Source organism: Pleurodeles waltl, chromosome 2_1, assembly GCF_031143425.1.
Source record: "Pleurodeles waltl isolate 20211129_DDA chromosome 2_1, aPleWal1.hap1.20221129, whole genome shotgun sequence".
Lineage (NCBI taxonomy): Eukaryota > Metazoa > Chordata > Amphibia > Caudata > Salamandridae > Pleurodeles > Pleurodeles waltl.
The window spans coordinates 96,514,375-96,541,281 of record NC_090438.1 but is presented as its reverse complement, the minus strand read 5'-3'; the positions used below and the strand labels follow the sequence as shown (position 1 = coordinate 96,541,281).

The 26,907-nt window shown below is 42.7% G+C and overlaps 1 protein-coding gene across 2 annotated transcripts in view; it reads right to left on the bottom strand.

The window, feature by feature from the left end:
* Positions 1-26,907, bottom strand: part of LOC138261579 (vascular endothelial growth factor receptor kdr-like) — a 420,550-nt gene that overhangs the window by 55,792 nt on the left and 337,851 nt on the right. For both annotated transcript variants that reach the window (XM_069210667.1, XM_069210676.1), the window contains exons 20-24: positions 22,489-22,577; positions 16,268-16,424; positions 13,215-13,321; positions 12,036-12,158; positions 11,825-11,936 (exon numbers count right to left, since the gene is read on the bottom strand). In XM_069210667.1, the coding sequence (XP_069066768.1) occupies positions 11,825-11,936; positions 12,036-12,158; positions 13,215-13,321; positions 16,268-16,424; positions 22,489-22,577 (588 nt within the window). The remainder of the gene's footprint in view (positions 1-11,824; positions 11,937-12,035; positions 12,159-13,214; positions 13,322-16,267; positions 16,425-22,488; positions 22,578-26,907) is intronic.

Below are 26,907 nucleotides of genomic sequence, written 5' to 3'. Positions count from 1 at the left end.
GAACACTGCGCTTCAGGCTTGCACTTATCATCATACCACCTTACCATAAGCAATCTGTAGGAGACATACTGCTTTCTCAGTACAAGCTGGCAAAATCTGAATCTCATTACCAGCCAGCATTAGAAGCACCCAGGAGCATCTACACTTCTGAAGATAATTGAAAACATGGCTATTTCCTGGATACCTGCACCACCCCCACATCCCAGCTAGAGCCCGGAAACACAGTCTCACCTTCAAGCACAATCTTCAGCTTACAACCAACACATTGAAAATAACCCAACCAGCAAACTGCTTTCACTATGCAGGTAAGCTAAGAAGGGCTGGCCTAAAGTTCACTGTGGCATGGTATACTTATGTACTTGCATATATAAGAGTTATGTCCCACAAAAATACACAGCGGTCAGCAGCAACTTTTTACTTATACCTCTCACATTCAAATAAGACATATTTACTGTTAGGGTTGTCCGTCACCAGTACTGTACAGCCAAAAACCGCATACATCAACAAATGAACACAAATGGAATAACTAAAGAGATCTGTCACACATTAGTGGACAATTTGGAGGACTTTAACATAGCCCTTTACTGCAGGTTCCAAATATCTCTACACTCTGCCTGCTTCTTTATATCTTACAACGCCACTCAGATATGGGATGGTAATAACAGTGCCCATGTTAGAAGATCTCTCCACTTCTCTTTCACTCCAGTCATGCCAACTCAGGGCCACAACCATACAAAAAAATCTCAGATTAGAGAACCCAATGCAGTAACCATCTAAGTAGACGGTAATCATAAGAAAAACCATAAATGGACCTAAAGAGCTGTTCAAAGCTGCCAGCATACTGAAAACAATAAAACTGTGTGTCTGTCTCTCACACTTCATCATTCACCACACTACACTCTGGGCCCTAGATCGAGTTTGATTGGCGGGAAAGCAGGGTGGCTGCCAGCTACGCGATGACCTCCCGCCGGAGTTATTAAGAGTTTCTTGCTAGGTTGGCAGGCTACAGCATTGTCTCCGGCTTGTAATCGAGCCAGCGGCAATGCTGTAGCCTGCAGGGTGTACCAGCATCCTCGCAATGTCACTGTCTGTCTGCAAAGAAGACAGTGAACATTGTGATGGTGCTCGCCAAGAGCATGGGCAGTGCAGGGACCCCCCTTGGGCCCCCTGTACCCATTCCCCGCTAGCCTTTTCATGGCGGTGCTACTGCCATGAAACCGCTGGTGAAGAAGGGGGTCGTAATCCCCAGGGTAGCGCTGCCCTGGCAGATTAGGACCGCCACCATCCTCCAGACCGCCGGAATCTGAGATCCTGGCGGAGCTGGTGGTTGTCATGTGGCGGTCGGATGGGCGCATTGGCAGCGGTCCTAACCGCCTCTGCAAGTGTGGCGGTCCATAGACCGCCACATTCGTAATCAGACCCTCTGTGTCCCATAACACGATAACATCACCTTGGTGGTCATCACGCACGTCATGGAACCACTTCCCACATAGGATCATTACAAAAACAACATCCTTGCAACCACACACCCTACATGGTGTAGCATGCATGTAGGCAAGCACTTCAATGCTCCACATAGGGCTAGTGAGAACTATGTAAATGCCGCAATACAATACAATACTGGACTTATTGAAGCCTGAGAGCTGGGTGTTGCCTCAGTCAGTGTGCGAGAGAAAGGCAGCTTGCACAATGGCGAGTAAGGTGTAGTTTGGAGACAGGAGTTTCATCCTTCCTAACAGCCTTAGCTAATATCAAGCTGTCTTTTTTCTAAAGTTATTCAGTTTATCAGCACTTTTCTATTAAAGGTGATTCTTTTAAATAGTTTACATTCATATTAAAATGACACAATTTTAGAACCTCTCCCATGGAGATTGTGGGTTATTTAATTACCCTTGCTAGTTAACGCGCCTGCAACATAAAACTGATAAAAGATTGCAGAGCGATGGATTGCAGGGGCTTGCTCTTAATTGAAAAGCACAGTCATTAAAAACATGCTAATTAGCCTATCTAAGGGATACAGTAAACATATTTCCCTCTAAGGAGATCAGTCTTTATAATTGCTCAAAACATAAGGACTACAATAACAGGCATCCCTGGCAGATCCCAACATTAGGGAAATATTGCTATGTTATAATATATTTTTTTAATGAATTGTGCAGCACTGAGTGGGTAACACACCTTTCGTGATATTTCCCATCAGCAATTGGAAAAAAAACATCTGATAATAGCCAATCATAAAAAGATGCAAATGTGGAGTTTCAGTTCTGCTTGCATACTGGTGCCTCTCAGGATGAAAAGCTGGGGCAGAGAATATGCTTATTTGCAGAAGTGAATTGTTGTATCCTGCAAGATAGAGGAAAGAACGAGGAGAAATAAGGACATTTATTCTTGGTTACACCTCACCTGCAGAGGCGTAGCATTTTGACACATTCCCAGGTCTACCATTAATGGTAAATCTGGAGGTGGCCAAAATCCATAGCTGGATACGTGGAAACACCAACCAGACTTAAGTTGCATTGCGTTACTCTAGATTTATCATGCCATGCAGGGCCATGTAAGGTGGCCTTGCATGGCTTGATGAATCCAACTTAGTAGTTGCATCACCATTGCGCCCCTTTGCAAGGCGCAAGAGCGACGTAACTACTTGATAAATATGCCCCTTAGTGTTCTGTGGATGTGCACGTGCTGGTGCTCAGAGAGACGCAGGCTGACACTGAGCAAGTTACTCTACTCCTGGCGGGGCATACATGTACGTCTACTTCCTATCAACCCTCAGATCATTTCAGCTATACAGTAATTCACTACACAGGTAAGAGTGCACTGGAATGACTAGGATAGCCCTGACAACCTTAAAATGCCTACAAGAGTGTGATGACTTCGAGGGAAGAGAAGAAGTGGTTTACATGAAAGGGGGCCATGGATATGGGGACAGGGCTTCAGAGCATTGTTTCACAATGTCTGAGCATCCATACCAACCCTCCCCAATAGCAGAACGAGTCATCTGGGGCCACCTTTTTCGGGAATTTACAAATCCCTCAATGTATTATGACAATGTTGAACCACCATACACACACCTGAAGCTGATTCCTCATGAAGGTTTCCAAGTCGCTGCACAAGAAATAAGCTCTCTTCACCATGTGGTCCATGAAGAGTGCTAATACTGCATGACCCTCAGAGGTACCATGTGAGTTGGCAGGCCTGCCAGGGACATCTTCCAGATTTGCAACTAGAAAGCTCTAAGATTTGCTCTATGGCTCGTTATGATGGGGATGATGAGGATGGTAACCTCAGACTTGATCCAGCCATATGCAAATCAGTCTTGATCCTGTCCAAGCTACACCTGTCTATTGAGCCCCAATCAGAGTGAACCCAGCATATGGCTAAGTCAAAGCTGAGGTGATGTGGTGGGCGGAAGAACAATGGTTTGGATTGCTACCCAAGTGATCGCCAGTGATTAGAGTTATTGCAAGCATTCCTCCCATCAACTTATGCATGTCTGATGAAACAGCAATAATGGAGCACCAGTTTTGTAACACCAGTGCTGGAACACAAGCGCTAGAAGACAAGCACTGGAAATCTAGTGTAGAAACACAGGTGCTGAAACCTAGTCATGGAACACCAGTATTTTAACACTAATGAAAGAACATCAGTGTTGGGACACCAGTGATGGAACCAAAGGATGGAACACAGGTGTTTTAACACTAGTGAAGAAACATCAGTGCTGGAACACCAGCAACAGAACACAAGTAATGGAACACCAGTGATGAAACACCGGTGTTGGAAGACCAGTGCTGGAATATCCGTTTTGGAACACCAAAAATGGAACATTAGTGACAGAGCACTAATGATATACCACCAGTGCTGGAACACCGGTGAAGGAATGCCAATAATGGAATATCAGTGACGGAACACCAGTTTTGGAACACCAATGATGGAATACCAGTGATGTAAGATGAGTGTTGGAGCACCAGTGATGTAACACCGATAACTGTACATCATTGATGGGCCATTTATGGTGGCAGACAAGTGCTGGAACACTAGTACTGAAAATCTTTGAAACACTTGTACTGGAATGCTAGTGCTGAAACACCAGTGGTGGAAAACTAGTACTGAAACATAAACATCACTGCTGGGACATCAGTGTTGTAACACCAGTGACGGATCACCAGTAATGGAACATCAGAGTTATAACATCAGTGTTGGAGCACTATTGTTGTTGTAAACTCAGTAACTGAACAGCATTGCTGGAACACAAGTGTTGGGACACCAGTGTTGGTACACCAGGGTTGGAACACAAGTGATGAAATACTAGTGACAGAACATCAGTGATAGCAAACTAGTGCTGGAACATCAGTGACGCCAGTAATGGAACATCAGTGGAACCATGAACAACAGTGATGGAACACTAGCAATTGAACACTAGAGTTGGAACACTCATGCTGCAATGCTAGCTCTGGAAGACCAGAGTTGTAAAACCAGTGCAAAAACACCTGTCATTGAACTCACTGTTGGAACACCATTGATAAAACACCAGTTTTGTAGCCCACATGAAGGAATACCAGTGCTGAAACACCACTGATGGAACATCACTGATGGAACACTGAGGATGGAACACCAGCATTGTAACAACAAAGACAGAACACTAGTGTTGGAACCCCACTGATGGAACACCACTGATGGAACACCTCTGATGGAACACAACCGAAGGAACACCACTGATGGAACACTACCAATGGAACACCGCTGACGGAACACCACTGATGTCTAATCAGTGACAGAACAATAGTGTTTGAACCCAGGTGCTTGAACAATAATGCTGGACCACCAGTGTTGTAACACCAGGACTGGAACACTGGAGATGGAACATTAGTGTTGTAACACAAGTAAAACACACCAGGGCTGGAATACCAGTACCGGAACACTTGGGTAGAAATAATGGTGAAGGAACACCAGTGTTGGAAAACCAGTGATGGGACATCAGCGATGGAACATTAATGTGCCAGTTTTGGAATACTGATGATGGAAAACCAGTGTTGGAACACCACTGGTGGAACACCAGGGATGTAACACAAGTGATGGAACACCAGTGCTGGAATACCAGTCATGGAACATCAGTGTTGTAACACCGGTGCTGGAACACTATTTCCAGGACACTAATGCTGTAACAATAGCGATGGAACACCAACGGGGAGCTTGACATTCAGCATGATGTCTTTTCTATTTCGGATCAGATCAAAATGATATTGACCTCATTAGACCACATTTTGAATTACATGTACAAGAACAAGAGATGCCATCCTACTAACTAGTGAACTTAGGTTATTATCCTCAGAAGGATAAAGGCTGAGGTAGCCTCACCAAAATATAAAGATGTTGATCTACAGGCTTCGGGTGTGACCTACAGATTTGGGGGCAGGCTGTAAGCTACTAAGCTACTTCATCACTAATACCGAGTAACCATGAAGGTCACAGTTACCTCACTTTATAAACATTTCACAATTATTGTTAATGTGACATCACCATTGACAAAAAATATGGCGATTCAAACTCGATGCAAATCCTGTTCTGTTGTTTCACTAGTTAAGCAAGTAGGGACCTGGGTCTCACAGCCCACACCAAGTGAGAGGCTGTGTAATGTGCTCCACTATGTGCAAACCTGATATGGCATGGTCTGCTACCCACCGCTTACCATCATCCACATTGGACTGGCACCTTGTATATCACACCTGCATCTGCAGAATCAGGGATATGAATACCCGAACCACCCTAGAAAATTCACCCACACCAGAGACTACAACTGCATCACTCCATCACTCGGATCTGAATGAATAACTGAATAAATGAATCTAACATTTATGTAGTGCACACAGCAACTGTTGTCTACTGGTTCTGAATTGCCAATAGTCAGTGATCAACTGCTTGGTAGAGATGCTGCAAGCTGCTAAAGGCATGTCTTCATTCTGAGTTTCAAGTCCTCAAGAATGAATGATGGATTTTTTTTTAAGTTCCAGGGGGTGCTCTTTCCACAATCAGGATCTCGGAGCACCCAGGTTTCTCCCCCACCATGAAGCGAAGGTTGAAGAGCATCTGGGAATCCTGGTTGGATCCTGTAATCTAGTGTCTCGGAGCAACATACTGATTGAGCAACTCCTGTAAATATTCTGGGGTCAAGTGAGGAAAACACTCAAATATATTACAACTTTGAAACAAATTTGTGCTTTAACAAAGATTAAAGTGACTTTTTAGTTAGGCCTGGTAATAACATCTTACTTTAAACTTTAAAAAAAACTAAAAAATTCACTGAGAAAACAAAGTTTAAACGAACTTTATAGTTAGGTGAAAATGTCAGCTAAAACATAATCGTTTAAACTCTAAAAACCACTGAAATGCACTAGTTATAGTCGACTAAAGTAACTATAACCGGTGCCCTCACCATGCACTGCGTATGACCTCACATATTACATCATTCATGAAATGATCTATGACATCACTGATAACATCAATGTGACATCTGAAAAGACAACATTGATGACAACGCTGCATGGCGGAGGGTGCGAGGTGCAGTTACTTGAGTTAATTATGACTGGAAAATGGCTAACATCACTTTAACCTTCGGTTTTAGTGGATATATTGCTATTATGAACATGGTTAAATATGCATTGAAAAAAGTGTTTATGGATGTCAAACGCTGCTTAATACCTAGCTTCACATCTACAGTCCTTTCTTAATAGTTGGGTCAGCCTTGCGTCGAGTTGGCGGGATTTGTATCTTTCCAAGAATCTGCTGTTTGTAGAAATGTTGATTGGGAGCCAACCAAACCACGTGTGACTCCAAGACAAGAAGCCAGGGCACCACCATCCCATCAGTTGACCACTGAAAAGACATCAGCATAGCCCAGGAACCTGCACCCAGGTCCCATATATATATATATATATATATATATATATATATATATATATATATATATAAATAAATCACACAGTACTCCATCCTGGGAGCCCCCAACCCTACAGGGTGGCCTCAGCTAAACGGGGACGGATATCCCTTTAAAACATGTAAAAGGAAAAGAATGCTGAGGCCCGACTGTTGAAGCTTCTCACATTAATTTATTTTCCATATCAGGAAACCTAGCAAGCTGCCAATTGGTATGGAAAATAAATTAACATGAGAAGCTTCAACAGTCGGGCCTCGGCATTCTTTTCTTTATATATATATATATATATATATATATATAGGTTTTATTTTAAGACACTTGCCAAGGGTTGCTTTTACTCATCCAGGGTGGTTTGGATGGTATTCTATCAATCAATCTGTGAAACAGTGCCTGAAATGGCAAGATCATTTTTCAGCTCATTTTGGCTAGCACTAAGCTGATCCAATGCTTAAAAACTCTGTTAAAAAAAAGACATTTGGGGTGATCAGATTTGGAGTGTAAGTGGTGTTTTAGAGTGTTCAATTTAAAGAAGCTGTTCTCTACCTAAAATGTGAAGTTTGGAAACTACCTAAGCGTCCTTGCTTTTAAAGAAAAATAATTTATGCGGCACTCTAAGCCTAGAAGGGCATTTTTTAAATGAATGTTATTGTACTCTTTTATTACATGCTTTTATGACACAAAATGCAGTAGTATAAAAACCAATATTTCATAGGGACCAATTAAATATTTTCATATTTCACAGAAATGACAGCAAAACAGGAACATTTAAACTGCTGTCAGGACCCATTGTTAGCTGAACATTGCACAAAAATTGTCAAATGTTTCTAAGCTTAGCCATTGCTCATTGTTCAATTAGCAGTTTTTTTGCTAAAGTAAAGAAAATCCTGAACACTCTACATGCAATCATGGCCCATTATTAGCTCGTGCGTCCACTCCTGGCTTTAGCATCAACAACCGAACCACTTTTTGTTCATCAACAGTCTATTATTGAAAGTGTTTCTCTAATGCTAATTGCATCAAAATAAACACATACTACAAAAATAGATAATGGGTAGCTTGTGTAACATGTTCATTTATTACCATCCTGGGGTTCTGGTGAGGTTTACATGCCACTCGACCTTTGGCCTTGTATTGTATGTCAACTATGCAGCACTGGATGCCCATTCACTCCCTCACCCTCACACCATCCAAACAGAAATGGTCTTCTTCCCTATGGCTGTTTTTCTCTACCTTCCATATATTCCCCATTGACTTCTCTCCTGTTATGCTCCTCTGCTTGTAACTTTGATATTATTTTTGACCTCGTGCTTTTCTTCTCAAAGCAAATTGTCTGTGTCATTCTTCTTGTTGGTTCTATTTCTACAATCTCAGCAAAATAACTTTGTTATTCACTCTCAAAGCCAAAACAATTATCATCCTTACCCTTATTTTGTCCTGCTTTGACTACTGCTCCCTCCCATACTGGATGACCTGCTTTTTGCCTTTGCTCCTGTTCATTCTGTGTGCAATTCTGTTGTTTGCCTCCACTGTTTCTATGACTCAGCTCTTTGATGGCTTCCACTACACTCATGCATGCTATTTTGTTGCTTGAGAATTACTTCTGACTTTTTCTCTTCCTTGTCTGTCACGCCTGTGTTTTGACAGTATTCTGTGGATCCCAAATGCACATTTCATTCTGCTTCTCAATTTCTACTTGCTGCTTCTTCCTCCCTCACTCCCACTTGTAGCTCACCCCCCTCCAGTGCTTCTTCTCCAAACATCTGAATATTCTTCCTCTTGATTTATGCTCTGCTCTCACTCTTCATTCTTTTGGTCCCTCCTAAAAGACCATCTCCTTTCTTCGCGATCTGGTGCTCGGATGTATTTCATTATGTTTTCCACACTACATAGCTTGATTGTACCATTCTTACTTTTTGTTGAGGACTACTTACAATCTAAAAAATTACATGAAATGTGATCCTCCTGTTCCTCAATTCCAAAAGGTGTCAAACTAAAAATCACTCAGAAATGGCTTTGTGCTGCTGTTAGTTCTATATAAAAGTTGAAAATTTACCTTACGAAGGATGCCTAGTAAAGGCATTTTTTCTTGATCAAAGATGGAAATCGATATTTCACATGAGCATCTACATGCCAGATAGCCTCTTTGTGGTTGCTAATCAATTTAATTTGCTCCACAATGAAGACTCAAACATAATCTAGGCATTTGTAAATTTACACCAAGGGTCATTGAGAGACCGTCCTATTTACACTGAGAATTATTGAGTGACAGTCAGATTTACACTGCACATCATTTAAGAGAACCCAAATTTACAATAAAGATCATTATGAGGCACCTACATTTGGTCGGAAAATTACTGAAAGACACTTACATTTAAAAGGAGGATTATTGAGGGACACGCAAATTTACAATAAGGATCATTAAGGTACACACAGTTAAAACTGTGATAGTTCCAGTGTAAAACACTGAATCACAGCATTATTAGGACTACAGGGCACCAATTACACCAATTAAGGTCAATACAGATAGGTGAGGGATTAACCATTTCATTCTTGCTCCACTTCCCAAATGAGAAAATCACCCTTCAAATAATGAATCCCCATATCTTTTAAGAGCAATTACACATTTGGCTAGCTGTTACTGTTATAAATTACAACTTATTAGAAAGCCTGCAATCTTAGGTTTTTAAACATGTGTCTAACAAACATATGTGATCCACCTTGAAATCAAAGATCATCTGAACTCACTTCCTGTGATGTCACTACGGGGGTCTAAGGGCATCTGATGTCACTTCCATCATCTTTATGTACAACATGGCCTTTTTGTCACATACCACAAAGGGGTAGCACTTTAACTAAAATGTACCTCAGGAGGATGGGCTGGGTGACTATCGAGACATGTTGCTGCTGTTTGATAATGTCCAGCGTCTCAAAAACCTGATTAGAAACACGAAGTGCTGCTCTAATGTAAGCAAATGTTTACAGATAAATAATATGGTTAAATGCCTTTCCTAGATTTCTCTCTTTGTTAATCAGTACCTACACTCTCCATAGTCGTTTCAACTGATGTATGTCTTTTTGATCATCAGTACCCGTATACGTATCTGTCATACTTTCTATATCAGTCAATTGCATATTGCACATTGTGTATTCCCTTTTATTTGAACCCAGTCTGCTATAGTCTCTCTATCAATTTTACTTCTATTATGCCCTGGGTTACACTGTCAGCTAGTCAAATCTGGCAATCTAAGATACATGCTGTCCGTCCGTGATCAAGACCTCTGAAGGAGCATGTATTACACGCAGAAGCAGCATCGACAACATAGAATCAGAAAATACACAAAGGAGAAGAGGTGAATCCAAGCATTCTCCTGCTATGCTCCTGTACTCTAAAATGCTATCCTAGTCCAAATTGACTAAGCTCCATCCCTTCTTCATGTGTGAAAGAAGCTGAAGCCCCATCTCTCCAAGCTGCACATCATCTCTGGGCAACTATCGGGGTGTAAGACCCACCTGAAGAGTTCACTCCTTTAACCTCTTCCATCCCTGCCCCCATTCTCCCACTACAATTCCTGCCCCAACCGTACACGAAAACCATACCCCAGTGTTGTAAATCACAGCCATCTTCCTGAAAATCTCAGATGTATACGCTTTACCGCTACCACCCTTTCACACAACCAATTGTAAAACCACCATCATGTACAGTTTTGCTGTGTAGCTAGGCTTGTGCCACACAGCCACATATATAAATGTCTTGGGAATATAGTTTCTATATAAATTCCCAATATATTATATATTAGTTTCTCTTTGATATGCATGTCTCAATTTGCTCTATACTTTTATCATCAATTAGTCACATTCAGTTGCTTTTAAGACCCTATTTTTGATTTTAGCGGGCAGCCCATTTCTCCGCCAGGGCGATGGAGTAAACTGTTCCATCACCTTGCCTGAGACGCCTCCCGCTGAATGTATAAACAAGGAACTGATGTCATGGCGGTTCCTGTCAATGCCTTTTGCAGGTCGGTGCAGGACTCTGTCAACATGCACCAAACTGATTTTTTTTTTTTTTTTCAAAAAGAATATCCTGAAACAGGTTTTTTTCCAATAAAAAAGAAAACGCTCCCATAACCATGGTAGTCCTCTACTACGGCAAGTGGAGCATTTAGCAGTTCTCACTGCCCCTTACTGCTAAGATTTTCATGGTGGAGCTGGGCAGTGAAAACTGACCTTTAATTTCCCCCATCTAAATCAGTTGGACGGAATTACAGTTCTGGCTCTGACGGCTCTTACTCCACATGGCCGCCAGAAGGGTTTAATCACGCCAGAGACGTAGTAGTCTCCCCCGTGATAAGCACTATGGTCCGCCTGCATAAGCTTCTGTTTTACTAGATAGATAGTTCAGTGACATCTGGGCCCATATTTATACTTTTTATGCGCCGCGTTTGCGTCATTTTTTGACGCAAAGGTGGCGCTAACTTCCAAAATACAATTGTGTTTTGTAAGTTTGCACCGCTTTTGCGTCAAAAAGTGACGCAAGCGCACGCAAAAAAAAGTATAAATATGGGCTCTTATATCATACAAACCAAATGAATCACTATCCATAAAACTACCCCTATTTTAATTTAAAAATATGTAGCCTTTCTTTAAATGAAACACTGTTTTTAATCACATACTTATTTTCTAACTCGAAGTTAAATGGTGTTAACGGACATTTCATTGTGAACTAGCCCATCAAAAAATACTAAAGACAAGAGCCCACTGGTTAGTGGCTGTCTATGCACTCAATATGAGACTAGAGATATTGACACTGTCGAGTGATGGTGCCCAACCTATAACAAAAGTACATGCCCTAAGCCCTGAATCATTTACTTAGCATTACCAATAGCATCTTACCTAGAGAAAATATTTCCCACAGCAGAACTCCAAAGGACCACACATCGCTCTGAGTTGAGTATGTTTTGTCAAAGATTGCCTCCGGAGCCATCCATTTCAGTGGAAGCCTTGCCTGGAATATACAGGGCATAAAAATGTGAGTTCATCATTGTTCCATGCCACACACTGTGTGAGATAAACAAGAGGCGAGCCACAATAAACTTGTGCTTACGTCTCCTTTCCGCACGTAGTCAGGGTCTTTGTAAATGTCCCGTGCAAGGCCAAAATCGCAGATCTTTACCACGTTGTTTTCAGACAACAGAATGTTCCTAGCAGCGAGATCCCGGTGAATGCACTGTACAGAAAAAACAATTCCAAATATTAATTATTAGTCCATTTCAATCTCAGCTCATTAGCTTTCACTGTAGATTCAGGAACCTCAAGCATCATCTCCAAACAAAAATACTCTATCAACAGGAATGAGGTAAGGCATTTCAGCACTGCATGCAATGTGGAATTTTTCTAGTTGAAGGTTTCCTCATGTACTGAAAAAGTATTTTCTAGAGTTTCTCCACTAGTTTGGTGTTACCACTTGGTGGCGACCTAAAGTGCATTTTTAGTTTGCTCTATGGAAAGGAAGGCCTTGTCTATCACATTCTTCAAGTCTTGTTTTGATACATGTGCCTCAACTTCCTGACTTGAAACATTAATTGAAACAACTGAAAAATTTAACAATGGGTCCTTTTTGCCTCAAGAGCATTACAGAGTCACCAGCAGCTGAAAACTGGCCAGTACTGTCTCTTCCGTCACATGATGGTTCCACAGGAACTCACAGACCTCACAAATTACTTTTGCAAAAGCATATAGTCCACATTATAGACTGCTAAAATAGCTACCTTACATAAATATCTCTCTACAAAATGTGCAACTGCTTTTATCTCCAAAATACCAGCCAAACTCATTTCACACTTATTTTATGATTGGGTAATATATCATTCTAGCTTCAAAAGCAAGTGGGCAGATGATTAGGAAATATCATACTTGCCATATGAAGGCAAACTGGGCTATGCTGCTGCAACTGATAAAGCTAATATTTTAGGTCCTGGCAAAATTGGAATTTTCCATTCTGCCTTTTTCTTTCCTGGCGAACACAGCAATTGTAATTTTATTTGTTGAAGTGGGGGGTGCTCTTGCGGTCAGTTTGTGGTGGTGCTGTAACTGAAGTGCCTTCAGTGACCTTAAAGTAGCACCAATCCTGCCTTTGAGGTTGTAAGTGAAGCTCACATTATGATTTGTACTCAAAGTGGATCTTACATCCAGAAAGGTGATGTGCAAGTGTGCATAAAACACCAAAATAGAACAAAGTGCAGTGATGAAGTGCCAAAGGCGTAGTTTAGGGAATCTGCCTTACCTTCCTGGAAGCCAGGAACTCCATGCCTTTCGCCACCTGGAAGCTGTAGCATATCAAGTCCTCCATGGTGAGTGGCCGCTTGTTGAGGTCTTCCGAGCCTGGAGAACCTGAGACAGGCAGACCATGTGAGGTTCAAGAGTGAGAACAAAGAACTCGGGAAAATATTGTGGGGCGGGCTGTGGGTTTCACTTTGGTAGCAATATTTTAAGGAAAATACATAAAGCAGGTATGAAATTTGGAATAGAAGCAAATCCTGAGGTGAAAGAGAAAGAAAGTTTGTGAACTTCATGGCAAAAACTCATTGGTTCAGCTAGTGCATTGGCCTATTTTCCGGTGGCTCAGTTGCCCATTAGCCATGTCTTCCATTCATTCACAGGCCCTTTGCTGCTACAGGAGCGAGTTAGCTGTTGTGCGGCTAACTCGCTCATGCGTGTGTGTGTGTCTGCATGCGTGCACCTGTGACTCTTGGATTCAGAACAATCAATCAAAGTATTTGTAAAGCGTGGCTTATCACGCTGGGGGGTATCCATCCGCTTGTGGTTGTCACTGTGTGTCCGAGCTACTCCTCAAACAGCCAGGTCTTGAGTGTTTTTGCTTTTATCAAGTATTGCTTGAGTAAAATACAAGGATCTGCTAAGAACGCTCCACAGTGGCTAGAAACTGTAATCCAGCAACACAAGCATAGCCTACAGCGAATGGACATGTGCTTTGATGCAAGGACTCGGGCAGCTTACAGGCAGCCCTCATACTTCCAAGCTTTATCGGATACGTTGTTGAAAGATACTAGCATCAGTTCAAAGTCACTCAGATTAAAAAATAAGTCATAATGTGAAAAAACACGCAGAGTCTATCTTTCCTGAAATGAACTATAGCATGAGCAAATAAATATAACTCTATAATTACAGTTCAACTGCTACACCATTTTGTTATTACAGATGATTAGAGATATCACAAATTGATTATAATAAGGAAATTAGAGACAAGCTTTTATAAAAGGGTTGCAGGCTCCCATGCATCATAGGTAGATATTGTTATATGGGAGATATATTTGCAGTTACCATTTTTAAGTGCATATTACTGCAGAATGTGGATTTTAGGTTAATATTGTACTAGATAAAACTTTAGCTGGAATGCACAGTTTTCTTGATTCCGGATCATTTTTTCCCTCTCTGAGTCCTGATGGCAACAGATGAGACATTGCAACGACCGTAGAGTCTCGATTAGATGGCACCACTCCTTGTACCGTGGACTAGTTTCTTGATGGCACAGCCACCACTGAATAGGTACCTGTCTGACTCACAAAGGGAATCGTACCTTTGCAACTGTAAAAGTACTTAGGAGCAAGGGGGCAGATTTATGTCTTTTGACATTCACAAACATTCATAATAGTATGGTGTAAAGTGCATTATCAGTGCTTTAGGCCCCATAGGCACATGAACGGCGCTATATAAATATCAATACAACAGAGTCTGGACTTGGATAACCATGTTTGACCCCCTTTGAACTGTCTTAGGTAAATGTTTATCACTTGAGTTTCTTTGAGATCTATTTGTACCAATAGTTTATCCTTTGATGTGTTGATACAACGCATTGGGTGAAAGTGCTCTATTTAGAAATAGATGGCCTTAGATTGTCAGTGTTATCTATCACTGACTTAAAGCTACTTCCAAAGAGGGTAGGATACTGACTAGATGTAAGTGGGGACTACTACTCGTAAGGAAACATACACAACGCCCAAGTAGAAGGGTTGATTTGACTGTGCTGAGGGGTTTACGAGGGAGGAGGGTTCAGCTAGTCCAACAGTGTCTCTCTAAAATCCCACAACATCACAGAATGCCCCCCAACATAAGCTGCTTGTCCAATAAATAGCTTTTGCATTCTCAGCTGCTCAGCAGATGCTGTTGCCATTATATTTTCACACTTGTCTTGCAATGTGTGGAATTTTGCCAAGAGAAGGGCAGAATATGACTTGTGTTGCTACTGGGTGTGAGGGTGAAAAAGGGGGTTGGGTTTCTTCTAGGACTGAGAGAGGGTGGAAGAGGGGATTGCGTTGCTTCAGGGTGTATCAGAGGGTGGAGTAGGTGGTTGTGTTGCTTCAGAATGTGAGAGAGGGTGGATGAGGGGGTTGTGTTACTTGTGAGTGTGAGAGAGGAAGGAAGAGGGTGTTGTATTGCTTCAGGGCATGAAAGAGGGCGGAAGAGGGTGCTGTGTTTTTTCTAGTTGTGTGAGAGGGTAGAAGAGGGGGTTGTGTTGCTTCAGGGTGGGACAGAGGGTGGAAGAGGGGGTCTGCTGCTTGTGGGTATGAGAAAGGGTAGAATAAGTGGTTGTGTTGCTTCTGGGTGTGAGAGAGGACAGAAGAGGGGGTTGTGTTGCTTCTGGTTGTGAGGGAGTGTGGAAGAGGGAGCTATGTTGCCTCAGGGTGTGTTTGGGGGCAGAAAGGCATTGTGTTGTTCTGAGTGTCGGAGTCTGAAAAAGGGGGTTGTGTTGCTTGAAGAAGTGACAGGGTGGAAGAGGGGGTTGTGCTACTTGTGAGTGTGAAAGATGGAGAAGAGGGTGTTGTGTTTCTTCTAGTTGTGAGAGAGGGTAGAGGAGGGGACTGTGTTACCTCAGGGTGTGACAGAGGGTATGAGAGGGGGTTGTGTTGCTTCTAGTTGTGAGAGAGGCTGGAAGAGGGGACTGTGTTGCTTCAGGTTGTGACAGAGGGTGGAAGAGGGGGGTCTGTTGCTTGTGGGTGTGAGAAAGGGTAGAATAAGTGGTTGTGTTGCTTCAGGGTGTGAGAGAGGGCAGAAGAGGGGGTGTGTTGCTTCTGGTTGAGGTAGAGTGGAAGAGGGGTCTGTGCTGCTTCAGGGTGTGTTGGGGGCAGAAAGGCGGGGTATTGTTCTGAGTGTGAGAGTGTGGAAGAGGGGGTTGTGTTGCTTCAGGAAGTGACAGGGTTGTGATGCTTCTGGGTGTGAAAGAGAACGGAAGAGCGGGTTGTGTCACTCCTGGTTCATAAACTAGGCCGGTGGTGGCGGGGTGGGGGTGGGGTTGGGGGGGGTGACAGGTGGGCCCACCTTCCTCCTCCTCCTCGGAGTCACTATAACTCTTGTCTTCCACGAACCCCGAGCTGGCTGAGCTTCCGGTGCTGGCCACGCTCTCCAACCGCCGCTTGATGAGATCTGACAAGTCCTCGCTGGAGTCGTCCAGACCTTTTTCTGTTTGGTCGGATTTCTAAAATGTAAAAATAATAGACTTTTAATTTTAAAAAAACACCTTTTTACAACAGCTAAATTGTGTGCTGAAATAGGAATGATTGGGCTTACTAAAGGAAGGCAGTACAAAAGCATGATAGTGGTCCAATTTTAAGCAGCTAGTTAACACGAAACAAAGTAGGCGTTGCATGTTTAGAGTGGGGGGGCGAGGGGGGTTGTCACCCAACATGGCTCTGTACTGATCTGAGAATCAGGAAAACAGTTTTCAATTTGGGTCACATGAAAACTAGCTGCAAGGCAAGGTAAGTGAGCACTAGGGGGAGCTCGTAAGGCAGCAGGCCAGGGCCGCCTTTAGGAAAATGGGACCGGTACGGTCGCACTGGGCGCTGACCTGTAGGGGGTGGCACCTACCTCAGGGGGGAGGCTGTGTTTAGCAATAATCTACGATTTAAAAGCTCTTGCTGCAGAGTTCCTTGTGCCCAGTTTTCAGACAGCAATAAAAATGTCATGATAACTCTTGTGATTCATCTTCCTGCTAATGAGAGAGATCGGAGTTTTGTCTAGTTTTGGATCAGCGCAGAGGGTTAACATGCCTACTGCAAAGAACAGATCTGTATTTTATGTGGATGGCTGAGTGGATGAGTAGAGCCAGCGTTTACCAGCACTTTAAAACAAATTAAATGTATTTGGAAGACAAGATCATGTGTTTTTTTGCCAGGCAGCAGTGCGGGAATCTAAGGCAGAGGTCATGTGTGGGGGGGCATTGGGTGCCACCAGTGCTAAAGCCGGCCCTGCTGATTGCCTCTAGAAGTAAACAAGGACTGCCCTATGCAGTGTGTGGTGGGGTGCAGAAGGAAGGGCATCCTGCCTTGGACAAGAGTCATCCCTGCTCCAGCCCTGAATTCCAAATAGCTGGTCACCCTCAGTAGTGCGCTTCTTTCCTGGAGGTTCTGTCTTCTCTGTCTCCAGTTCCTTCCCATTTTCTCACAAAGCATATGTCCCCAATAAGTCCATTTATCAGCATCGTGCAAGAACTGGTGTAGGCAAAGGCAGTGTCTGGGTAGACTGGAGTAGCCAAGATTTAGCGCCAGCGCGGGGAATTGTCCTGCACAAGGCATAGCGCCTCTAGCTTGTACAGGGTGATAGTTGGAAGAGAATGAATGGGTCATGAGAAAGTGTTGGCATAAATTGAACTAGGACCCAGAAGAAGACCGTAGTGTAACAAGTTGTATTTTTATATGATTAGCTAAAGAATTTTTTTTTAAACCTCGGTCGGAATAGTACTGGTGATGCGCAAAGTCTAAGACCCCATTTATAACTGGAGAGTAAGAGCACCTTAATCAGTGTGGGCAGTAAAATGCATCCTGCCTAGTGCCTAGTGAGGAGGCTCTGGCAGACAGATCTGGTGCACTACAGCGTGGATCTTCAGGGTGGTAGCCAAGGGATCAGGGCGGTACCAAGGGGGACAGGCTGCCATCTTGAGGATAGCAGTAATGGAACCATGATGGCAGCCTCACCTTTTAGCCAGGAAACTCATTCGTAATCGAGAAAATTAAGAAGGACACAAGGTTTAATTGTTTTATTTGAAGGCAAGACATTCAATATGAAATGTGAGGGGGACAGCTATGGTATGGTTTGGTTCAACATAAATAGGTGTGGATGATCTATTACCTCAAGTATAAAAGCAGATGTATTTCATCCCCGAGAGAGGCTGCTTATGAATAACAAGATGATCTTAGAAATTAAGAGGACATGACGTTGGTGGACTGAAGCATCAGGGTCAAGTTAGAACAAAAATAAAGGTAAACAAATAGGTAAACTTCAAAACTGCCATGAAAGCTCTAGTCCTCTTGAATCTTGAGACAATCAACCAAATGCAGGAAGTAGTGCAGGGATACCAGTAAATTCCTTTGAAAGTCTTGTGCATGTAGGAGCCCGCCTGATCACAGGTCTCCAGAAGCTTGACAGGCTCCCACCTATCCTTGAAGAACTCCACAGTCTCCCTTATTTTCTCACACTACCTTAAGACGTGCTACATCATATATGAAGTGCTCCACATGAAGGTCCTTACTTAACTAGGCTCCATGTTTACGACATTTGGTGGCACCCATAGTTTCCACTTGAGCAACATCACGATTTGGAAACCGAAAGATGTAAGAAAGTGAAAACCAGATAGCAAGCCATCTCCTGCTATGGCCCGAGAACACGGAAAAAGATCCCAGTCTAGTATGGACAACCACCTATCCAGTGCTTAGGGCCTCATTATGCAATGGCGGTCATACCGCCGCAGATAGGGCGGTCCGACTGCCCCATTATGACGTGGTGGAGCTGCCACGGTCCAACAGCCGACACCGCCAGACTGCAGCCAGTCTGCAGCCTTGTGGTCCCGGCGGTTGTAATCCGCCAGGGCAGCGCTGCAATCAGCACTGCCCTGGGGATTACGAGTCCCCATCCGCCAGCCCTTCCATGGTGGTAAACCTTTCCATGGTGGTAAACACAGCCATGGAAAGGCTGGTGGAATGTGGTTGTCGGGGGGGCCCTAGGGTTCTATGCACTGCCCATGCACTTAGCATGGGCAGTGCAGGGCCCCCCATGCACAGCCCCATAGTGCATTTCACTGCCTGAATTATGGGCAGTGAAATGCGCGACGGGTGTGATCGCACCCAACGCACCACAACGTTGCCGCCGGCTCACTTACGAGCCAGCGTCAATGTTGTGGTGAGTGTTCCGCTGGACCAGTGGGTGAAACCGCTGTTTTCACCAGCTGGCCCAGCGTCACACTCCTAATATGGCGGGCAAAAGACCTCCAGTACTGGCGGTCTTTTGCCTGCAGCGGATTCAGTGGTCCAGTTAAAGGACCGCCAAAGTTGTAATGAGGACCTACATTTGTAAAACAGTAAGCGATAGCCCAAAGTTTTTCTCGAAAGACCATGACCGGTGCTGACGAATGTTGGGGTGCTAAATACAAAGGCTGCCTAGTTTTAATCCCACCTCATGCCTCTTTAGTCCACACCAGATCCTCTCTGCCCCTTTATCTCACTCTAGCAGGTTCTTTTTCGCTCCTGCTTTCTTCCTTTGCCATTGTTTTTCTGACTTTCTCTTCCTCTTTCTTTCATCCTTTTGTGTTTTTCTATCTCTTGCTCCGGATGAGTCTGATGAGGAAATATAAGTGGCAGCCCGCAAGAAGCACTGGTGGCTGGCCCCCAACCTGGGACCACCGGCTCAAATTAAGCAGTGCACCTATCCCCCCTCCTCTACCACCAAGAAATGAAGACACTTCTCACAGCATCTCGCTACACCTTAATATCACCACTCTTCGCTCGCAAACTCCACGGAGGCACCCCTCCCTCTGTGTATCGTATGTACCCCCATAACATATTTTCTAACCCCCTCATTTAGTACAGTGCTCATTGCTTTGTAGCCATGCAGATGCTCACTAAATCCCATGAATACATGCATGCATCTGTGTAAGGTACCAGGAAGGTGAAAGAAGAGGCAATCTAAAGAAAACTGTTTCTGACGCTGTACTTCTTAAATGAGAAATCCCTAGGCACCCCCTGCAAACCAGGAGCTGTGTGACTTGTGGCAATCCTCTCCAGTCATTCGGCTTCACCATGGTATTCGCAGATTTAGCGGCTAAATATATAACATCTTCACTGGTGGATGGCAAAGCAGGAATAATGTCTTGCTGATTAGCTGCCCTCCTTCACCTCAATCTATTTCTGTTAGATGACTCCAACACATGCTACAAATGTGAATTTCCACCAGATGACATTTATTCATTTACACTCCAATAGGTGCAAGAAAGGATTATCAGTACAGAACGATAGTTAGTAAATAAGTTACTAGCCTGGTCTTGCCCTCACACTTTTTGGTTTAGATTCCCTGAAGTTTCTGCAGTGTGCAGAGGAGCATGGGATGGTTGGCCTGCAGGGGAAGACTCATGCAAAGGAGTGCAATGTGTCTGGCAAGAACTGAGTCAAAGAGGGAAGTAATAGAAAATAAAGCATAATCAACACGTAAAAAGAACATTACTAACTATTTCAACATATAACATTTTTAAGATGTCATTGGTGGTGGATTTTTCTACAGTAGTGCATGTGTGGGTTGGAAGATGGAAAGCACTACAGTCTGCACTCAGTTACCGACAGGTACAGCTGTAGTAATATAGTATTGTAGTGCACTACCGGAGGGATATACCAGTTGTTACAGGCCCACTTATGAGTTATAGGCCCGGGCCAAAAGCGATGGCTGATAACGAAGAAGAAGGCCTGCAACAACCATTGGTGCCCAATGCCAAAGGGCAATAAAGCTATTGGAATATTCCATTCACTGACGGTGGAATGTTTTAAAATAAACAGGGCGTAACAGAGATACATTAATTGGAATGTAGGAGCAAAAAGACCAGACCCGCCGTTATTGGCTCTGAGCAACTTCATTGCCTTCATTGAAGGTCCCAACATTCCAATGTTCTAACACAGCATTATAGTTTGCTGCCCAGGGCTATACCAGTTGTTAAATGTCTTGAAGCTAATTTATAGGCCAATCTGCAGTTGAAAACTACTGGAATAGCCCGAGGCAGACAGGCTATATTGTCATCAGAGCATTCCCCCTACTGAGGGTACCATGTTCTAAAAAAAAAAAAAGAGAGAAAAATAAAACAAGCACTGGAATTTTGGACAAAGGCTATACCGGACATTATTAATCCTAAGCCACTGCATTTTCATCAATTGAGTTCTCAAAATCCCTATGTTCTAATTCTAGTTATTTTAACATCCTATGCTACAGTGCAGAAGCATTTCCCAGCTTGGAGCATCACCTGTGGAATGAGGATGCAATTCATTTTAGTATTCAGTTGTGACACAAAGGGCTGCACAACACTGACAAGGAAGTATAAATATGGCATCTTCAAGCCCTTGAACTGTTACCTAATCAAACATGAATAAAACCCTGGAAAAGGTGCGGAACGTCACATCCATTCACATCATGGGTGAAACATAAGCCCTTTGCTGCCTGTTGCTTTAGAGGCCAAGACTTCAAGTGAGACATTGATGTGCATTGATCATAAGCACCATCCCAAGATTTCCCCAAGGAGCACCCAGAGGCATGTCACAAACTAGACTTTGCTGCACTGTCCTTTTTGGCAAAATGTCTTGCAGTTTAATATATTTATTCCTTGTACTGATCTCACTTATCACATAGGTATATTGCACTACCACAACCACACCAGTGGCTCATACTTTATATCATGATATGCACAAATTAAATCTGAATGCATTCTCTATGTATGTATTTGGCTTGTTTTAGGCTTATTGATTCATATGCTAACTTCATAAGGGTGAAAAAATAATTAATTGATAACTTAGGGGCTCATTCCGAATTTGGCGGCTGGAAGAGCTGACCGGCAAACTCATGGGGATGAGACGGGCATCAACCCGGCTGCCTCACCCCTCTCCATATTACAATGTTCCCATCAGGCTGACTGGAGGGAACATCGTATTACGACATTCCCTGTGGTCAGTCCGGCGGGAATAGTGCTGTGGTATTGGTCTTGGCTCCCTTAAGGGAGCCGAGGTCTATATCATAGCACCCTCGGAATGTAAAGCAGATAATGCACATTCTGAGGGTGCCGGGCAACGGGGACACCTGCACTGTGTTTCCACCAGTCTTTTCATGGTGGGGACCCCACAATAAAAAGGCTGGTGGAAACCGGACTCGTGATCAGCACGGCAGGCTGAACTCAGCGCTGCTGTGGCTGACCACCATCAGCCCCTCGGGAAGCATGTTCCTGGCGGGCACGTCGGTCCCCTAGCGGTCCGACTACCAGGGTCGTAATGTGGTGGTCGGACTACCTGGAATGTGGTGGCCCTTATACTACCAGACTCATAATGAGGCCCTTAGTTTTAGCTGAACACTTCAGTGGAATCATTGTTTTTGTCTTGAACCATCAGCAGCATGTCATAACTACCATCATCCATGATTGACCAGAAAGAAATAACAAATGACATTGGAGAGGGAGGATATGAATAACCAGGATTACTCCAACGACATTGAAACAGGGTAATGGCACGCAATAATCTTACCTTGTATATGATAAAATCACCTCGCTTGCTTCTTAGGTAGTTGGAGAGATTGCCATATTTACAGTATTCCACTATGACCATCAAAGGGCCTGAATAAGGGAGAGAGAGAGGATTGCTGAATGATACTGCCAAACGTAAGTTGCCCACTCAGCTCCAGTTCATTGGACAAATATAGACTGTCCTTGACCATTCAAATAATAATGGTATTAAATTAATAGAGAAACCATGACAAAGAAATAGAAACATAATAAATTCAACAATTAAAAGAGGCCATTGCTAATTAAGGTTAGTTGTGGAGACAGAACAATATGTAGAAGCAGAGGAAGGTTTAGAAGAGTTCTCAAGTTTTAATGGTCCACACGTTACTAGCTTATATAATCGAGGTTTTATTTTGTATTGTAGTGCTTGTAGTCTTGATTTTCTAATAGGCTAAATACGAATCCGTGACCCCGAATGCAAAGCAAACTTTGAGCAACTTGTGCACGGACAAACCTGATAGCTCTGGTGAGGTGGTATAAGTAGTAGTAAAGATGATGGTAGAGATGGATATAGAGGTACAGGCAGGTATTAATGTAGGTTTAGAGGTATCAATTGAGGTAGGTGTAGCATTACAGTTGGAAGAAACGTAAGGGTCAGGGTTGATGTCATATTTTCATCAGTAGAGCATCTTCAGTATGTGTCCTTCAATATTGTCAATCTAATCTAAAATACGAAAACTTTCATGATGAATTCTTCATTTTGTGCTCATCATTGTTGTACTTCCTCACTATAGCATCCATTATTTTCACCTATCTACCTTCGTAATAGCTCTTTGGACTGTAGGTATAATGAATCCATGATGAGAACTGGACTCTGCAAGTTTGATGCACACCACAAAATATGATTAATTGAATTACTATTTTTAGTCAATATGTTCAGAGGCAATTCTGAACGGACCCCTCAGAAGGGAAACTGATGATGCCCAAAACATATGCATCAACCCTGTGCTTTGTTCTCAGTGCAGTTTCCTGGTGCAAACTTCACAACTGTGCAACTGTGTCAAGTATAAACATATGCTTCAAGTTATGAGGTATGCACACATTTTGATGGTCGGTTGTATATGCCTTGCATTGAACTTTAACTCAGTGCATGCTTCTGCTTGCTATTCTTGCTATCATTACACACCATCCATAATCACATTATTTTTTGTAACTCCACCCAATCCATCTATGGTCTTTTGTGCCAAAAAAACAAAAGCTCTGTCCTAGTGCACAGCATCTTTCTAGCCTCTGGCATTCCTAGCAACTTGCACCCAACTCAACTAACATCTGATAATGGGTTGAGGAAAATTAACAATACTTTCCAATGAAAATATCCTGAAATACTGATTGATTAGCATGTAGACAGCAGGAAACCAGGCAAAGAAATGACCAATCTCCTCTTCTACACCTCATTCATTGAGAGATGAAAGTTGTCTTTCACCTAAGACTTCTACGTTATCAAAACCAACACACAGTAAGTTAAATGTGGCAAATATGAACATTTGTGACTTGTACACCACACTGATCTATGCCAGCAGGAGAAAACTGATCATTTTACCAAGGCTATTCAACCAGCAATACGACCTAAACCCTACTTTGTCCATTTCCACAAGTAGAAGAAATGGAAAGGTATTTGGTATACAATAATTACAAATAGACACTTGCATTGAAGGCAAACTCCAGGGTATTCTTGGTTCTTGTACTGAAATGTTGTTATGCATGTGACATTCCTAAGACCGTGTTTGAGGGATTTTAGGACCAGTTCTCATTCATCATGTTTTATGTCAATGTCATGGTCCTTCTGGCAATCACCACAGAACAAATATGTCATCTTGAAGGTATGTGACGTTTTTACATTTCTATATAAACGGTGCATGATCCTCTGAAAAAGGGGAGATGCAGGCACAACCTGAACATCTATATGCACCTTTGACAGTGATAATGAAGGTGAGTGTTTGGAGGAAACATTTGAGCACCTTTAAAGTGGGTAGCATTGCCCAAATGTCCAGCAAAGGGTGGTGGCCAATGCACATATATTTATTCAAATCATGCAAATCTATGCAAAACCTTAATTTGCCGCTGACCTTGGAAGGCAAAACGATAAGCGTTAGCCATTTGAAGACTCTCCATTACCCCTTCCCCACCAAACCTCTTTATTTCATTTTCTAAATATGCTCTCGTCAATAAAAGCACGTCTGACTTAATGTTTTTTAGAACGTGTTACTTTCTAAAAATAATTCTGTGTTTAATTCCCTTTAATAATCCTACAGATTAAGTAAAAACATTGGAAAGCTTTTCCTCCAAAACTCCTGTTATGTTATAGTTTTCAGCAGATCTAACAATGACCTCGTAACCCAAAATTTGATCAGGATGATTGGGATCTAATGCGATCATAAATTCACTTTTTTGGAACCAACCCAGGAAACAGAATCCTTTTTTGTTATCAATCTGGATTTCTTTTACAACCCTTCTGAAGCTCAACAGTAAATTGTTTGTATTGCATATTATTTAGTTTAATCTCTCCCAGCATAATCACAAAGAACCTATCAGCAGGTTTCAATATCCTACACACCTTGTCTTACAAGCTAAGAGCGATAAAACAGGAATGACTGCAATGGTAGACAGGGATGTAGCTTTGCAAGAAAGTGGCAGCACAGACACCAAAATTAAGTCCTGATAGCTAGTTATTTTTATGGTATTTTTTACATTTCTTTCTCACAGGATTTATTAGCAACATTATGTGTAATAAACCCAATCCACTGATCTTCAATTTATTGTACATATAAATGTCCAAATCAGCAGAGGAAGTACATATGCACTTGCTGTTTTAATACTGACCTAATACATACAATACAAAACGATATAATAGAACGTAACACTACAAATACATACCACCACTAATGTGCACTATCAGTCATGGTGACAATGAGTGCTTCATTTTTGCTGGTGGTTGGCAATAATACTCATTTGTGAGGACTAAAACTCATTTCTCATCATCTTAGCCAAGGACAAGAGAGAGAAAGGCAGAAATTGCGAAAGATGGGAAACAGTGACAAACGGAGAATTCAGGGATGAAAATGATTCTGCAAGAGTGAGCTGCAAAGCTAGGGCTACTAGTCTGGTGTGATAAAGAAGCATGCAGTGAAATCAGGACTCTGCAGCTTTGGTATTTCACAACCCTGACATTCAACTGGGCCAGAGGTCAGCTCTAAACAAAGACTTTGGGCCTCATGCAGTTTTTTAATTTACAAATGAACACTAGTAACAATGCTACCTACATACTGTCTGTACACTGTTTACCAGGCGTCTCCAGCATAGGATCAAGAGGGTAAGATCCAAGCCAGACTTTCAGGATGTCTACATAGGAAAATCTTAAATACATAAAAGTGGAATTAAACTCATTTACATAGAACAAAGTTATCTTACAAATCTATTGGATTTGGTCCCGCCTGGACTAACTTCTAATTTATTATCTACTATTCCAATTTTTTTAAATATCAGCATTTCTTGCCCCACAACATACTCCTATCACTAACCCAGACAAATGTTAAGCTGTCCTCCTTCAGATTCCAAAGTCCAGGTTATCATTGCCACTGCTCCAAGATTCACATTTTCTTTTAATCTTTACCAGCCACACCACATTATTCCCACTCACTGGTTCCATATCCACTCTTTCTTGTGCCTGATATAAATCTCCCTTCCCAGTATTTGTCATACCACAAGTCTGGTGCAGAATTAAGCCAGAGTTTTAGGTCAGAAGGGATTTCAAAGCATCATCTACTTACTAGGCCTGGGGGGAGTTCACAGAGTTCTGCTACGTGGAGTTCTTCTGCGGTGGAGTTTAGGTAAGTCACTCTCTTCGCACTGATTTTCAGTGCCAGGAATTTCCCCTGCACTGTAAAATCAGCGAGCATGGCATCACACGGAGTGACAGAGGGTGCTAACTTCTTTCTTTCTTTCTGCTGCTCGAGTAGATTTTCTACTCGAGCAGCAGCTTCCTCAAGGCCATCGTCAGCTTTCTCAACGCGAACTGTAGCGACCTGCTGCCACAGCCCTTGTTAGAAATCTCATATAGGCTCGTCAAGTTAGGGATTTCTCTCACTGGCACTCGCCAACTTAATGTTGGTGAGCCGCTCAAGAGAAAAAAACTCAGTTTCGTTTTGCAGAGTTTTTCAAAACTCCACATGGAGTTGGGAAAACTCTGCAAACTTCGCCGGCGGAGTGGAATTCTTCACCTACCCCTGCCATGTTCTGGACCAACAGTGCACAACTGTTTAATATTTTAAACCAACTATAATCAATTGTCTTCCTTGGTCTAAGTTAACATAAAACATAATCTTCAGTACAGAAAACCGACATTAGTTGTATCCTACAGCAAAATCAGATCTCAAGGTGCTTT